The sequence below is a fragment of the Chlorocebus sabaeus genome, chromosome 14, assembly GCF_047675955.1.
Source record: "Chlorocebus sabaeus isolate Y175 chromosome 14, mChlSab1.0.hap1, whole genome shotgun sequence".
Taxonomy (NCBI): domain Eukaryota; kingdom Metazoa; phylum Chordata; class Mammalia; order Primates; family Cercopithecidae; genus Chlorocebus; species Chlorocebus sabaeus.
Window position 1 is genome coordinate 1,215,650 of NC_132917.1, and position 17,783 is coordinate 1,233,432.

Consider the following 17,783-nt stretch of genomic DNA (forward strand, 5'->3'; position numbering starts at 1 on the left):
TATTCGTTTCCAGTAACTTTATAAAGAATATGTTAAAAGTACTCCATTTTACTTGACTTTTCAAAATGCATCCATCTAGGCACAGTGCCCTCTCGAGATCCGCCTCCATTCAGAATGTTCATCCTGTGAGTGTGGCAGATGCCAGGATGAAATCACTTTTTTTCAGCCCCAAAGAATCAGAGCTGGGAGAATGCAGAGTGGGGGAGCTCGTGCTTGCATGTCTGAGATGAAGACTGCGTTGAAAACTAAACCCCACAAGTTCCTTCTTGGGGACTGCAGCAGTTTGAATACAATGCTTTAGAAAGAGCACCTGCCCAGTGACCTGATGCCAATTCTTGCTTTGATCTCTGAACCTGATGGCCTCTGTCGCCAGGCAGTTCATGTGAACATCTCCACCAGTAGAGGCTCCCCTCACCCTCCACTCTTCGAAACACGTGTGGCTTGCGTCTTTTGTTACAATCCTTTCTTCTAATTCTTGTGTACATTCAATGTATTGGGAGATATTTTTCTCTAATTTTTTTGATTGACAATCTTTTTATTTTTATATACTTTATGTTCTAGGGTACATGTGCACAACGTGTAGGTTTGTTACATATGTATACATATGCCATGTTGGTGTGCTGCACCCGTTAACTTGTCATTTACGTTAGGTATATCTCCTAATGCTATCCCTCCCCCATCCCTGCACCCCACAACAGGCCCCGGTATGTGATGTATGATTGACAATCTTGCAATAACTGTGGCATCTCGTAGTAAATGCCCTGTGAGTTGGTTGGTCAGTCACATGTAAATGCTACAGGATGGCTTTTGGGGGTCAGTTCTTTCGACTGCAACTTTTGACTGCATCGTCAATTAAATAGAGGAAAACGTGTTCTGTTTTGTTCCTCATCTAAAATTGGTTTCCACTGCCATGGATAGATGCAGGTGCTTTCGCAGCCCTGGAGATGCTGAGCTCTGCATTCCTGTCATAAGCAGCAAGATTACAAAAAGCTGACAGGTACAAGCTACAGGATTTGTGATCAACTGGTAGGAATATGCCTCATGATATCTGCAAGCTATTGAGTTGACGTAAGATTTGGGACCACGATGGGAATCATGAGGCTCTGCTTTCTACAGGACAAGAACTCCCTCACAGTGGGGTTTGCTCAAATGAGCAGCACCTACCTTGAGCCGACTTTGGAGATGCCAGTGTGGGAGGCGGGCACAGGACCAGCAGGCCTTTCTGGGCACCCTGCACATGCTCTTCTCCTAAGGAGAGGAAGCTGGAGGCATTTCCTCCGTCAGTGCCCAGCTTGTGACTGCAGAGAGCAAAGAGCTGGGTGCGCTGGGGCTGCTGGAGAGGAAGGAGCTGCGGAGCAGGTAACGCTGGCATGTTCCTTCTCCTTTGCCCTCAGTAGATGGGAGCATTTGACCCTGCTGAGCTAAGCATTAGCTCACAGAGACCTGACTTCTCCCCTAGCTGCTAGTTATAGAAAATATTTTCCCCAGATTGTGCAAAATACTTTTCCAGAGGAAAGTACATTCAATGGGACATGAAATTCAGGGTTTATCAGTGGCCTCAGAGTGAAAAGCGTCCTATAGAAGTCCACAGTCTGGAGGCAAAGCTGCACCGACAAACTCTGCATGCAGCCTGATTTTATAAAGAAAAAATGGGTTTTCTTAGTGGGAAATTGCTTTTGATCCTACACATTTGAAAAGTAATCTTCAACTGATTTTGTGAAAGGATGCATACTATTTTGTTTATTTTAATATTGTGTATTGTATAGTAGAATCCTCTGTGCAATTTTAAGTGGTGGTTTTGCAGTATGGTTCTAGTAACTCTGAAAACAGATAGCACACTGTAGCAAACCTTTGAATCAGCAACAAGAGGTATAGATTATGTGGCTAAACACACAGCACCATTACTAGGATGAACTCCCATGGCACAGATGGATTATTGTGCATGCAAATACCACAGTTAAAATTCAATGAACAGTGATATCTACAACCTTGCCACAGTATGCAGTCATTTATAATGAGTTCCTACACAGCTTGCAGCAGTCTATGTAGACAAATGGTATTTCAGCAAAGCTAATATGAAATACATAGCAGGTAATCTGAAGGTATTTCAGTGCCGTTCTTGTGCATGTACCAAAGGTGAATCTCTTACCAGATGTTATAGCCCAACAGAAAAGGGTAACAATGAATGAATATCTGTAAAATTCAGCTCAGAGTTCAAATGTTCCAATATTGCCACTTTTGCTATTGAGCTATTGGCCATGGAATTAATAAATATAGAGAAACAATGTTAGGATGATAACCCAAACCCAGCCTCTGGCTGTGTGAGTTTTTGTTCTGCCTTCTAATACATCTGTAGATGGCGATGCTGCCTCTTCTGTATGATGCTCCAACCCTCCCTCAGCATCCATTCCCCCATCCCACCTGCACTGGGTGAGAGGCCTTTCGTCTAGAGTCCTAGGGCAGGGATGCAAAGATGATTTGAGGTGGAGGAGAATGAGAAAGGGGCTTGTATATTAGCAAAGATGAAAAATAAATCATCACACTCTTTCTGTTAAGTGTGAGCAGTGTGTAGAGTGTTGTATGGAAACCTCATCCACATGGAAGCGAAGCCTCCAAGATTCCAGGGATCTCATGTGAAGCCCTGGGGAACGGCCCCCCATCTCCTCTCACCACAAACCAACCGGAGCCAGTTCAGCGGCACAGAACTGTTAGGGATGTTATTTTTTTGGCAGGTAAAGCTGACTGCAGAGGAGACTTGAGGTGGACAGGGTTTGCTCTTTAAGTGGCAGATTAACCAATTTATAAGGTTATACATTTATAAGGAATGAGGTATGAGGTCTCAAATAACATTCTAATACATAGTGGACATGTAGCCGATTAATACTTATGAACAAGCAAGTATGAAAGACACTTCATGCCACCCTTCTGAGCCTCCGGAAAGCCCAGGTCTGTTTTCTCGTGGCCCCCTTCTTACAGAAAGTCTTCTTGCAGACAGATGCTCAGATTCCAGGTGCCACAGTCCCTGAACCCTGTGGTCCACAGAGCCCAGAGCTCAGGGCTGGTGTTTCCGGTGGACACTGAATTAAATTAAATCAACAGAAATGTCTTGTGAGTGTGGGGCATGCCTGTGAGTGTGGGGCACACCTGTCAGTGTGAGGCATGCCCGTGAGTGTGGGGCACACCTATTAGTGTGGGGCACACCCGTGAGATGTGCCCATGCCGGTGACTAGGGCAGCAGCACCTGGTTCATTCATAGCGAGCCGGGCTCTGAGGTCAAGATGGCTCAGGCAGCTCAGGCTCCTCTTTGAGAATGTGGAATATTATACGGTTGTATCCTGTGGCCAGAACCCACCTCTGACCCTTTCACTGTTGGACGCTCGCGGGGCTGTTACGTGTTCTGACCCTTTTGTTGTTGGACGCTTGCGGGGCTGTTGCATGGTGCTGCGGTGGTTACATAGCTCCGAGGCCTCCTCACTTTTCCATCTGGGCCCAGCTCCTACTACTGCACAGGCAGGGTCGTTGCCACTAATAATAAAGCAGACCCATGACCTGGACAGAATGTCATCAGCCATTCTATTATGTGTCTCTCGACCAAAACTCGATGAGTGGACATTTCAGGTTGTTTTGGTTTTGCATCTTTCTCATGGTCTCTCTGCACTGAGCCCAGTACTGTGTCTGCAACTTTCCCTCCAAATTTAGGCCCCTGTTCTCCTTCTCCTTCCTTTCAGCTTCCTTCCTCTCATGCAATTTGCAGTTAGAAAATAGAGGGAGAAAATGTCTTAAATCCGGGTAGAAGAGCACTTCTTTCTTTCCCGATCTTTCAGAAATGATCTCACTTGCTTTTTATCAGTTAAAATGTGTTGGCCTTGAGTTCTGTGTTCCAGGTGCCTGCAGACGCCTCTCCCTGCATGCAGCCGCCTCTGCCTCTGTGACGCTTCGTTCTCCTTTCTTCTGCACAGGCTCCATCGTCACCTTCCTCGCCCATAGCTAAGGACCCGAGGTATGAGAAGCGCTGGCTGGACACCTTGTCCGTGCCTCTGTCCATGGCTCGCATCTCAAGGTACAAAGCCGGAGCGGAAAAATTAAGGTGTGTGACCGTTGTCTGAGATGGGAGAAGTTGATGAACCCCATGCACTTTTGCCAGTTCCTACAGGCCACTGGTTACTCCAAAGCGCTTGACTGTGACATCAGCAAGTGGGAGTGCTATCTTCTGGTAGATTTAGCATTTAGAATAAACAAGTTAAAGATCAAGAGAAAATGAGAAGTCAGGTATCAGAACGGTGAATTTATTACTAAGAATAGTTCTACCTAGGGCAAGGTGGCATGGTTGCTTCTCTTGAAACAGTCATTCGTAAAAGAAATTCTATTTTTAGTTTTAAATGCTAACAGAATTAGACTGGAAGTAAAGACTGACTTCTTGTTCAAGTCTCAGATGTTTCTAGAAATGCCACTTAAACTCTGTGGGCCTCTTTTTCTTCAGTAATAAAATGAGAGGGTTAGACCAGCACCTATGTTAAATAAATGCTAACTAATTTGTGAGCTTGGTTAATTAAATAATTTCAAAGATGTAACTATAAAGTTGATGTTTCCTTAGCTTTTCGAGTAGAAAAATGTATGCTTGGCTAATCGTGTTATTTAATCACTGTGGAAAGGCCCACAACTAATGAGTTGGTGAATTTCCTCTTTCTATTCTTAAGACAGATGTGTAGAAATAGCAAACCTTCTGTCAGCAAAGGAATTTTTTTTTTAATTGAGCACTGTACTTCCCAAAATGCATGTGCATCTGTGTGAATGTGTGTGGCTATAGGGTCTGTGGTGGGCAGACAGTACAACCTGAAATTCCCTTTACTGGTCCTGAAATGGAAGGTAAAAGTCCAGCAAATGTTGCTTTTCATGAAGGGTTAAAATTAGATTTTCTATATGAATTGATATTAACTGTACAGCCTCTCACAAAGCATGTTCATGTTTGTGGAAGGATGTCTATGATCCCATTGCAGGAACAGGGACAGTAAGCTTGATTTTCAGATTTGTGCCCACCTTTGGTAAAGGGAGACAAACCTAGTAGATGTGGGTATTGCTAGAGAAGTAGAAAGACAGGTAGGTAAATATAGGTGGATAGATAGAGATGATAGATAAAGTGGATGGATAGATAGACAGACAGACAGACAGACAGACAGACAGACAGACAGACAGATAGATAGATAGATAGATAGATAGATAGATAGATAGATAGATAGATAATGTTCTGCATAATAATGTTTTGGTCAAGTACAGACCACATATGCCAGGGTGGTCCCATTAGATTGTAATGGAGCTGAAAAATCCCTGTTGCCTGGTGACCTCAACCATCATAACCTCACGGTGAAAGACATGACGCACGTGTTTATGGTGATGCTGACATAGACAAACCTACTGCACTGCCAATCATATAAAAGGAAGCAGTAATGTCCTGGACCTTCACATTCACTCACTCCTCACTCATGGCTTCACCCCAAACAACTTCCAGTCCTGAAGGCTCTATTCATGGTGAGTGTCCTGCACAGGTGTGTCATTTTTTAACTTTTATACCCTATTTTTACTTTCACTTTTCTAAGTTTAGATGTGCTTACCTACACAGATACTTGCTTTTGTGTATTCAGATACACAAATATGATTGTGTAACAGTTGTGTAAGTATTCAGCATGGTCACATGCTGTACAGGTTTGTAGCCTAGGACCAATAAGCTATATCATATAGCCTAGGTGTGTAGTAGCCTGTATCATCTAGGTTTCTGTAAGTGCACCCTACGGTGTAAACACAATGACAAAATCGCCTAATGACGCATGTCTCAGAACATATCGCCATCATTAAATAGCATATGACTGTAGATATATAGATGAATTATTGCAGTGATACAGGGGCTGAAATATAGATTACAGAGATACAGATAGATGGATAGGTACATAGCCATTTGTACAATATAGCAAAATGTTTTAACAGTTCGTGCTGTCGCTGTGAATTCCTTTTAAAATGTGTGCATGTGGCTTTCTTACAACATGTTTCTTTGGTTTGGGGTTAGTTTGGGAACCAAGTAGAGATCTGGGCATGTATCTCTCTTGACAAAGAGGGAAATAGTGCATGAAATGACCCTTGTCTATTAGCGAATTTGAATTAAATGCGTTTTTAGAGAAATAGAGCCACTCAACTTCATAAACACTTCCTAGCCCATCTACCATTGAATGTGATGAAGATTGGCCACTCTAGCTTTGGTTTAAGGATGAATTCAGGTCGTAAGATGAAATGTCTCCTACTCTGAGGACAGGATAGGGTCTCTAGTTGTATTAGTCCATTTTCATACTGTTATGAAGAAAAACCCAAGACTGGGTAATTTATAAAGGAAAAGAGGTTTAATGGACTCACAGTTCTACATGACTGGGGAGGCCTCACAATCATGCTGGAAGGCGAAGGAGGAGCAAAGACATGTCTTACATGGTGGCAGGGAAGAGCGTGTGTGCCAGGAAACTACCCTTTATAAACCATCAGATCTTGTGATTCTTATTCACTGTCATGAGAACAGCATGGAAAAAAACCTACCCCCATGATTCAACTACCTCCCACCAGGTCCCTGCCATGACATGTCGGAATTATGGGAGCTACAATTCAAGATGAGATTTGGGCAGGGATACAGCCAAACCATATCACTAGTAATTCTTAACTAAATGCAGACTTGACCACCCATTCTCGCAGCTTGAGAACATGTAGAAACACAGGTGTTATTCTTGGTGACAAAATATGTTGACCCACTAAGCCGTTCATACCACAGTCATCGGGATAAATACATGACATCCAGGAGAATGAAAAGCAACTCAAGAAATCAGCCGACTGCCTGAGCCTCAGATTCTTTTTCTGTTATAAAAGCTATATCACACACTGATTTGGTTTGGGTCTGTGTCTCCACCCAAACCTCATGTGGAAATGTCTTCCCCCATGTTGGAGGTGGGGCCTGGTGGGATTCGATCGTGGAGTGGATGCTCATGAATGGGTTGGGTTAGCAAAATCCCCCTTGGTGCTGTGCTTCTGACAGTGAGCGGGTTCTCCTGAGACCTGGTCATTTAAAGCTGTGTGGCACCTCCCCACTCTCTCTCTTGCTCCTGCTCCTGCCTTGTAAGGTGTCTCACTCACCCTCTGCCTTCCACCATGATTGGAAGTTTCCTGAGGCTTTCCTAGAAGCAGAAGCTGCCATGCTTCCTGTGTAGCCTGCAGAAATGTGAGCCAGTTAAGCCTCTTTTCTTTATAAGTTAGCCAGTTTCAGGTACTTCTTTATAGCAGTGCAAGAACGGACCAATACACACTGTAAGAGCAAACTGAAAGGTTCATAATTTTTCATAAGACAAGGTTATTTTGTTTTATAAAGGCAAATATATCTTACTAGCTTTGTTGACTTTTTTATGATTTTATGCAAGACGTAGTATGGGCAGGAAAGGGCAAATCATAAAACACGTAAGGGCTCAAGCTATGAATTTTATAAAACCTGTTTGTTCTGAAACATATTTGTGTTAAAGTCCCATTTAGAGGCTGAGATGCTGTTCTTAGCGCCATCTTACCTTTAAGCTCCTCAGGTCTCATTTTAAAGTGGATGAAAAAGAGAAGAGATTCAGGTGTGTTGATCCCAGTGGATAGAATTCTAAAATTTCTGTGTATCTTCTCCTGAGGGCTCCTCAGTCTAGTTAGGGTAAGGAACAAGTTTAGAAATTGTCAATTCTAAATCAAACAGGTTTTAGAACCTTAAAACAAAAGCTGTAAGCTGTAGCCCAGGAGGAACCTTTAGATATCGTATAATAGAAACATAAATAGGATGAAGAGGTTGGAAGCCAGCATCTTGTGTGTCCCCTCTGACTCTGTGCTTGTCTAGGTATAGGACCTCAAACTATAACCACCACCTTCTGGGTCCTTTCTAAAAATTGACAAATAAGAGTGCTTAGAAAAACCCATGCAGACACAGAGCAAACATGCAAACCTCACGAAGATATTATTGTTTCTTCTGTCACCTGTGCTTTTGGGTCATATTCTAGAAATCATTAACCAAATCAAAGTCGTGGAGCTTTTCCCTATATTTTCTTTTACTAGTTTTATAGTTTCAGGTCTTACATTTAAGTCCTTAATCCATTTTGAGTTGATTTTTGCATATGGTGTGAGATAAGGGTCTAGTTTCATTCTTCCACATGTGGATATTCAGTTCTCTGAACACCATATTTGGAAGAGACTGTCATTTCCCCATAATATGTTCCTGGCACTTTTGTTGGATTCAGTTGACCATAGATCTGTGAGTTTATTTCTGGCTTTGTATTCTATTCCATTGGCCAATATATCTGTGTTTATGCTTGTACCTTGCTGTTTTGATTATTATAGCTTTGTAGTATCTTTTGAAATCAGGTAGTGTAATGCCTCCATCTTTGCTTTTTATGCTCAAGATAGATTGGATATTCAGAGTCTTTTATGGTTCCATATACATTTTAGGATTGTGTTTTCTATTTCTGTGAAAAAATATCATTGGGATTTGATAGAGACATCATAGAATTTGTATATCACTTTAAGTAGTATGGTATCATAACAACATTAACTCTTCCAATCCATGATTGCAGGGTATCTTTCCATTTTTTGTGTGTCATCTATATCAATGTTGTATATTTTTCATTGTACAGTTCTTTCATCTTTTTCATTAAATTTACTCCTAGGTATTTTATATTTTTATACTACTATAAATGGAATTGTTTTCTTAATTTCTTTTTTTGTGTAGTTCATTGTTAGTATACAAAATACTACTGATTTCTGAATGTTGTTTTGTATCCTGCAAATTTTCTAAATTCCTTTATTAAGTCTAACAGTATTTTTGAGTCTTTAGAGTTTTCTATATATAAGCTTATGTCATCAGCAAACAGAGACTATTTCACTTCTTCCTTTCCTATTTAGATGCTTTTTATTTCTTTTTCCTAATTGTTCTTGTTAGCACTTCCAGTACTATGTTGTATAGAAGTGGTGAGAGTGCACATATTTATCTTGTTCTGGATTTTAAAGGAAAACCTTTCAACTTTTCATCATTGAGTACAATTTTAGATGTGAGCTTGTCACACATGGTCTTTATTGTGTCAAAGTACATTCCTTTCATACCTAATTTATTGAGAGCTTTTATCATGAAAGGATATTGAATGTTGTCAAATGTTTTTCTGCATTTATTGAGACAATGTTATGGGTTTTGTCTTTCAATTTGTTAATATGGTGAATTATATTTATTGACTTGCATGTGTTGAACCATCCTTGCATCCGAGGAATGAATCCCACTTGATCATGGTGACTGATCTTTTTAATGTGCTATTGAATTCAGGTAACTAGTATTTTGATGAGGATTTTTGCACATATATTCATCAAGGATATTGGCCTGTCATTTTTGTTTCTTATAAGGTTCTCATCTGGCTTTGGCATTAGGATAATGCTGGTCTCATAAAGGTGAGTTTGGAAGTGTTCCCTACTCTTCAATTTTTTGTGAATAGTTTGAGAAGAATTGGTATAAGTTTTTCACTGTTTATTTGGTAGAATTCAGCAGTGAAGACATCTGGTCTTCAGCTTTTCTTTGATGAAAGATTTATTATTATTGTTAATTATTACTGATTCGATCTCCTTACCTGTTATGAGTTTATTTAGATGATCTGTTTCCTCTTAATTCCATCATGATGGTTGTATGTTTCTAGGAATTTATTCATTTCCTCAGGTTGTCTAATCTGTTGACATATAATTGTCCAGGTCCCATTCGGCATCTGCAGTGGGATGGGAACCCGAAAGCCTGTTGGAGGCACAGGCAGGCGAGCCCCTCTGGGTCCTTGTGTGAACAGTAGTAATGTGATTAGGCTTTGTGTCATCAGCGCAAATTTCACCATTTGTGTCTCCACCCAAATTTCATCTTGAATTGTAATCTTCATGATCCCACGTGCCTAGGGAGATAACTGATGGGAGATGATTGGATCGTGGGGGTAGCTCCCCCATGCTGTTCTCATGATAGTGAGTGAATTATCATGAGATCTGATGGTTTTATAAGGGGCTTTTTCAATTTCACTCCTCACTCTTCTGTCTCCTGCTGCCATGTGAAGGAGGGCCAAGCTTGCTTTCCCTTCACCTTTCACCATGATTAAGTTTCCTGAGGCCTCCATGTGGAACTGCCAGTCAATTAAACTTCTTTCCTTTATAAATTGCTCCATCTCTGGTATTTCTGTATAGCAGTGTGAAAATGGACTAATACAAGTACCAAGCTGGAGCCACAGCTGAGGGGGAGTGGAAGTGAGTTGCAGGGTAATTTTCAAGTTCACTGCCAGAACTATTATCATCAGGCCTGCTTGCCCAGGCACTAGTGTGCAACATTCCTCCCAGAACGCTTGCTGGGTGGTTTGGGTAGCAGGACTGAGGCCCAATGGGGATATAGCTGAGCTTTTTGGAAATTGGTAACAGAGCCATTTTTTAGATCTGGGGCTGGGGCCACAGTTGGATCTGCCACCTGGTGCAGCTGTGTTCTCTCAAAACGACCCTCCTAGGGACTCCACCAGAGTCTGACAACCTCTGGTTTGAATCCCATGGCTCCCAAAAGGGCCACTTTTCTGTGTGGATAGCTGTGAAATCATTGTTGCTCTGGGGAATATGAGCAGGGGGACCTCCTATTCCACCATGTGCAGACATCACCCTTGGGTCTTTTTTTTGTTAAGTAATTAGACCAATGATGGTTGAGGTTCCTTAGTTTTCTGAGTTCATTAAAAATATATATATATATATCTGTAAAGAGTAGATGCATACTTAAGTCTAATTCATTTTAAATACATATTTATATGATACAAATCATGTGTAATAAGTAATAAGTGCAACTGTTTTTATTTCCATTTGCCTCCAACATGTTACAAGCCCGTGCACTAGCAGAAGTTATTTTCCTCCATTCCATTGTCAGATCAAGCTTATACTCAAGCGGTTCTTTGATAAAATGGGAACTATGCTTTTGGATAAATTATGTGTCACTGTGAATGAGGATTAAATCATTGGCTACACAGTACCAGAAAAGATTGTTCACTAAGAATTTGAAGGGAGAATCTTGAGATGAAACTAAAAAAGACATAAAAAATAAGCATACTTCCTAATGGACATCAACAGACACCATAGAACAGGACTTTCCCTCAAGTTATCCAACAGGAAAATAACCCCTGTCCTGTGACACTTGGCAGTTTGTCACGCAGCATCACAGGTGACTTAGCATAACCATGCGATCCTGACTACTGCCTTAGTTATCTAGACATTTCTCTGATATCAGGTGAAGAAAAGCATTATTGATGGGGTGGCCATGGTGGTGGAGATGCTAGAGTTCTGCCTATCTTTACCATATCAGTTTTCTATTGCCATGTAACAAACCAGTGCAAACTTAGCAGGTAACACAAGACTGTTTATTATCGCACAGTTCTCATGCGTCAGGAGCCAGCAGTGCCCGGCTGGTCCTCTGCTTGGGATCTCACCAGGCTAAAATCAAGGTGTCGGATAGGCTGTGTTCCCATCTTCAAGGCTCACTCAGGGTTTCTGACGGAATTCAGTCCCTTGACTTTATAGACTCAGTTCCCCACCTTTGTCAGCCAAGGGCTGCTCTCCACCACCAGAGACCCATGTTCATTGACATGGTCAGCCTCTGCCCTCAAGCCAACGGCAGGTAACAGGTAATTCCATGAGCCTAAAATCTATGACTTCCTTCATTCTGACCTCTAGACCCAGACGTAAATGGCCATGTGTTCAGGCTGTGCCCCTGCATAAATCTCCCTAACTGAAGGTCAGCCAAATTGAGACGTTGATTGCATTTGCAGAATCCCTTCACACAAACACCTAGTTTCTGTTGATTGAATAACTGGAGCAGATTTTTCCACCAAGGGCTGAGAACTAGGGGCTGCCTTAGAACTCTGCCTGTTCTAGTGTCTCAACCTCTGTTTCACTCTGGAAAGCCCATAGCATGTCCACGCTTTTTAGAAATTCATCGTTTTAAAACAAAAGTAGCCTTGGATGATGGTTGGCTGTTCTTCCACATGGTGCCATTGGACAAAGCTGGATTTGAGCCAGGCTGCTGCCCATAGCATGTGTATTTCAGAAAATAGAGAAGAAATACTTAAGAACAAGAGAAATATCTATGCTTGAAAAATATCCACAATCATTTTACCAGTGAGGAACCTTTACGAGAGGCTCAGAAAAGAGATAAAGCTGTGATGTCTCTGACATGTACCCCTGAGGAAGCAGGTGGTATGAAGGAATAGTACGGGGTTCAGAACTAAGAGATTTCTAATCCCGCTTCACCCTCTTGGGGCCATGACCTAGATAACTCATGCGGGCTCTTGTGATGGCTTCTTTGCCTGTTTCACCAAGTAGGGTGGGAGATGATGTTAATACTTTACTGCTTTCTAAGATAGTTTATGAAGGTGACAAAAAATAAAACTGTACGTTTAAAGGAGCTTTGAAGCAGCAGGAGTTCAGTGATTTTTAATTGTGATGCAGTTTGGGTCTGGGTTTCTACCCAGATCTCATGTTGAAATATAATCCCCAGTGCTGGAGGTGGGTCCTGGTGGGAGGTGACTGGATCACAGGGCAGATTTCTCATGAGTGGTTTAGCACCACCCCCTCGGTACTGTTTTCATGATAGTAAGCGAGTTCTCATGAGAACCAGCTGTTTAAAAGTGTGTGGCACCTGCCCTCTTTCCTTCCAACTCCTGCTACGCCCGTGTTGAGTGCTGGCTCCCCCTTTGCCTGCCGCCATGATTGTAAGTTTCCTGAGGCCTCCCCAGAATCCTAGCAGATGCCGCCATGTTTCCTGTATAGCCTGTGCCACCATGAGCCAAGGAAGCCTCTTTTCCTTATAAATTATCCAGTCTTGCATATTTCTCTATGGCCATGTGAGAATGGACTAATACAAATTGTTTGTGGAATAGGGAATGACTGAACAGAAGGAAGGAAATTCAGATTTTAGTGATTATCCCCAAATAAGAGCAATTAAACAGCTCCAGAATCTCTGTCCCACAGAATTACTGTGCATCACTTTGCAACTCTTTACAGGAGGAACTACTTTTTATTTACCTGCTCACAGGAGCCCTGTCCATGCCTCTCGTTTTAGGTAGGCCTGAAATTGATTAAAAGTAATTGACTTTCTTTTTTCTTTTCTAAAACATAGAAGAAAGGGAAAGGAGGGGATGGGAGGGGAGGGGAGGGGAGGTTGAGAGGGAGAGGGAAAGGGAGAGAGTTAAGTAGTAAGGTAGGAAGAGACAAAACCCACAACTTAGGGATCTTTTTGCCCCACATCTACCATGTTTTTAAAAAAACAGAATTAAATTATGTTTTGTGAGTTCAATAAAATTTCATGTGCTTTGTAGGCACTCACCTTATTTCAGAAGAAGAAGGCAGATGGGCTCTGTAGTAGTCATAATGGAAACAGACCTACTGCAGATAAGCAGATTTTGAAAAGTGATACTACAAGTCAGAATTATACTGTTAAATACTCTAATTTGTTTTGCAAAGGAGATTATCATGTTTGAATAGTCACACCAAAAAGAATCCTTTGTGAATTTTCTGGAGTTCGTCCATCCCGAGAGCACAGCACTCGAGGCTCTGAGCTCACGCGTCCCGCACACACGGGGCTCCTTACCTGGGCTTCCAGGGAGACAGCGTCCTGGTGGCTGTGGCTCCTCAGGAAAGGGGGGCTTGTGATGGGATTTGGGAATGTGTTGGGTGGTTCTGGGAAGGGCCAGGAGATCAGGGCTGGCCCTGCACTGGGTGCCATCAGAGTGTGGGCTGTGTCAGCAGCGTCTGGCTTAATTTCTATCCAGGAGCATGAGATAGGAAGGGGCTAGAGCCGGGCCAGGCTTGTGGGGGCAGCAGCCCCTCCCTGAGACCAGCAGCCCGCAAGGGACCTGTGGGGCCTTTGTGGCTGGACAGCATCTCATGTGTCCCCTGCTCCTTCTCTGCCTTGCTCCCTCATGTCCCTGGAGAGCCCCGGTCTGAGGTTGATGATGTGTGGGACTCTGCTTTTCAGAGGAGCCCCACAGGCCTGCTGGCTGCTAGCAGGTGCCAGAGCTGCTGTTTGTTTCTCATTACTCCATCTTTAAATTTTCTGAAAACTTTCTTTTGACGACAGAAGGTTAGAGTGTTCATGTTGATGGAAAGAGAATAATCCCATTCTACTTACATCTCTACAAACGCCCAGTTCTCTGGCATGTGTCCTACCCTGATAAGGGCACAGGCTACGTGTTTAAGATCTGGAGGTCTCTAAGTCTTCTCAGAAGCCAGTGCTGCCTTCAACACCTGGCAATTCTGATGGGGGTGTCTTCCATGGTGCCCAGCCCTGGGTTGCCCCTCCACGGGCACGCAGGTGAATCAGGGTGTCCTGTGAGCACCACAGAGAGCTGCCCCCCAAGGCACCCGTGGACCCGCTGCTGAGCGGGTCAATGACTACATAATATAGCTTTCCTGAGTTTGTTCTGATAGAGAACAAGGGCTGCTGATTTACGGAGGCACCCTGACACCCCTCCCCATCCAACAGTTGTGTGCAGCATCTCTGAGCTGCCTTCTCTGGGTGGAACTGCATCCGCTCCTTCTTTCCTGGGAATTCAGAATCATTCTTGAGAAATCATTCTGCATCTGTGCCATTCTCCCGGCTCACTTCTCTAGGCTCCATTACGCTTCCTCGGGGGAGTGGTCCCCACCGCACTGTGTGACGCTGCTTCCGAGATGCCCTGGGTGCTCCTCTGTCTCTGTGTCTGTCTCTGTCTCTGCCCGTCTCTCTGCCTCTGCCTCTCTCTCTCTCTGTCTCTCTTTGTCCCTCTCTGTCTGTCTCTCTGCCTCTTCTGGTCCCTCTCTGTCTCTCCCTATCTCTGTCTCTCCCTGTCTCTGTCTCTCTGTCACTGTCTGTCTCTGTCTGTGCCTCTCTCTGTCTCTCTCTGCCCCCTCTCTGTCACTCTCTGTCTCTGTCTCTTTTTGTCTCTGCCTCTCTTCGTCCCTCTCTCTGTCTCTGTCTGTCTCTGTCTCTACCTCTGTCTGTCCCTCTTGATCTCTGTTTTTGTCTCTGTCTGCCTCTGTCTCTGTCTCTCTCTCTGTCTCTGTCTCTGTTTCTGTCTGTCTCTGTCTTTCTCTGTCTCTGCCTGTCTCTGTCTTTCTGTCTCTCTTTTTCTCCCTCTGCAGTCTCTCAGTCGAGTATCTTTTCATTTCCGAGGATTATCCGTTTTATTTTCATTTTGACTGTAAGGGACTAGTGCCCTGTCTATGAAAAGATACTGCGAAGTCTCCACTTGGGGACATTAAGATCTTTTCTTTGTATCTAATCAGGATAAATTCATAACAAGTTGTCCACTTTAAACATTAATTTGATTTTTCTTTCCTTTGTGTGTGGAGATTTAATAGGCTCTCAGGCTCTGTGATGAAAATGAACAGGAAGGGCTTTTTAAGCTGGAGGTGCTGAATCGCTGTAGATGAAAGCAGTGCGGTGATGGAGGGCATCTGCCTGCCCTGCTTGCTGCCCCGGCGCCGATCTTTTGTCTCTGCCAACTGTGTCCAGTTCCTCGGCGCCTCCTGGGATCCCTGTGCTCCTAGCCCCACGACCACAGCTGTGGCCAGAGTCGTTTTACCATGAACACCTCACCTCGATTTCCCAGCACCCTGCCCATTACAACTAAACATGAGCCGAAGTCCCTGAGTTTTCCTGCTGCTGAAAGCGGAGAACTATCAGTGGCATCATTCATATTAATCCCCAAGCAGGAAGGGACCAGGCATGTCTGGCAGAGTGGATGGAGAAGGTTTTAGAGGCACGAGATCTTCAGGGTGTCCCTGACCTCAGCACACTAACCTGGCTCTGAAGGCCTCGTTTTAGTCAGTGTGGGTGGCCATAGCCCAGTTCCACAGATGGGTGGCCTTACGCCGCACACAGATGGGTGGCCTTACACCGCACACAGATGGGTGGTCTTACGCAGCAGGCATGCGTCCCTCGAGCTCTGGAGGCTGTAGCCCAGTTCCACAGATGGGTGGCCTTGGGGGCTAGGATTTCAACACTGAACATTTGGGGAGGCACATTCAATCCACTGGGAATTTGACCCAGACTTGGGGATGGGAGTTGCTAGGGACACCCCACTTTAGGAATTAGGCCAAACTTTTCCATTACTATGGAAGTTACACTCTTCAAAAACTGGATTTAATTTCAGTTTTTCTTCTATCTGTGCCTCTGCCGGGAGCACAGTCCTGGGGATGCCACCTGACCCTTGACCTTTGACCTGGCTTCCCAGCCTCCTCATCCCCCTCTCACCTCCTCGGCTCCTCTCCCCTCCTGCTACCTGCTCTGTGCTTACCTCAGAGACCAAACTTGCCTATGCTCTGCCTCCCAGACCCCTCACCTGGAGTGTTCCAGGGCCCCTCTGATGCCACGTGCCCAGCGTGGGAGGAGGAGGTACAGACGGAACCCTCAGTGGCATGTGCAGAACGCATTCTATGTTCCCCTCACCTCATACTCAGCCTCATCTGGGAAAGCAAAAATATTCTCCTGGCTGAAGAGTTTCCTGGCATAGAGATCTTTATGTTTACCTAGACTGGGTCCAGTCTCCAAGCCTTGGCCGGGTGTTCCGAGTCGGCAGCTTGCCTCGCTCCACGGCTCATTTCAGACGCAACGTTTCTATCCCAGGAAAAAGAATGGAAGCCATGATAACTCAGGTGGCAGGAATGGTTACGTTCCTGGAGTTCATGGATCCCCCCCAGCAGGTGCAGTTGTGTTTAACACCTCAACAAATACGTAGGAAAAATGCAGTGTTAGGCAGGAAAACATTGAGCCGTGTAAGCCGTGGCCATTCACGTGGCTTTAAGGTACAGAAGTGGCTCTTTGTTAGTTAAGAACTGAGGTTGTGAATCGGAGACTGAGTTCCTTATAAAGCTCACTTGTGTGTGTGTGTGCCTGCCTTTACCGCTTCTGGCCTTATGAGTCACCTTGGGAAAATTGGTTTATCTGTATCAGCCTTGATTTCTTCATCTTTAACATGATAACCACAGGACTTTCTTCATAGGATGATTGTGAGGGCTAAAACCACTGCAGCATATAAAGTATTTACACAGTGTTTATTACAAGGTGTGAATAAATGCCAGCTGGTTCTTTTTATCCTCGATATAAATGCAATTGTTAGTAATCTATGTATTTTCCTTCCTCATTTCTCCCAAAAGTATTAAATATTTAACTTTAAAGACATATGTCAGAGTATGAAAAGAATCAGGGTGCTTTTGTGAAAGGAGCTTAAGAATTCTTTGCACGTCATTGACCGGTTGTAAAATAAGCAGCAGAAAAGCAGAGACAGGAGGAGACGGGTGGGGAATCGTGCATCCTTGTGTCCGCTGCTCTCTTGAGAGTCGGTTTTTACTGCTTTTGGGCTCCCATGAAGTCCGTCGCTTACGGTCGGCAGGAAACATTGACGAGTCGCTCCCTGAGCCAGCGCTTCCGTCATTCCTGTGCACACTCAGTCCTGTGACCTCCCGGTGTGGGACGAAGCTCCACTCACATCTGCGCTTTGGGGTGGAACGTAAGCACCGTCGGAACTAAGAAATCATTGCAGAGACGTTCACTGCCAAGGATGTGAATGAAGTGGAAAAGTGCAGACACTCGGAGACGGTTCGTCCTGCTCGCTCTCGAGTGACACCAGGTCTTTCTCGTCTTTGGCCCAGGAGTGCAGCCCCACGGTGCGTGCCGGTGAGCACACCCGGGCAGGGCACAGTTTGAGGGCACA

At 44.1% G+C, this 17,783-nt stretch overlaps 1 protein-coding gene across 5 annotated transcripts in view; it reads left to right on the forward strand.

Annotated features, from left to right (window-relative positions):
* The window catches only part of SNTG2 (syntrophin gamma 2), a 378,883-nt gene that overhangs the window by 242,856 nt on the left and 118,244 nt on the right, over positions 1 to 17,783 (forward strand). For 4 of the 5 annotated variants that reach the window (XM_038006474.2, XM_038006475.2, XM_038006476.2 and 1 more), the window contains one exon: positions 3,960 to 4,087. In XM_038006474.2, the coding sequence (XP_037862402.2) occupies positions 3,960 to 4,087 (128 nt within the window). The remainder of the gene's footprint in view (positions 1 to 3,959; positions 4,088 to 17,783) is intronic. The other variant, XM_073022727.1, reaches the window with a different exon arrangement.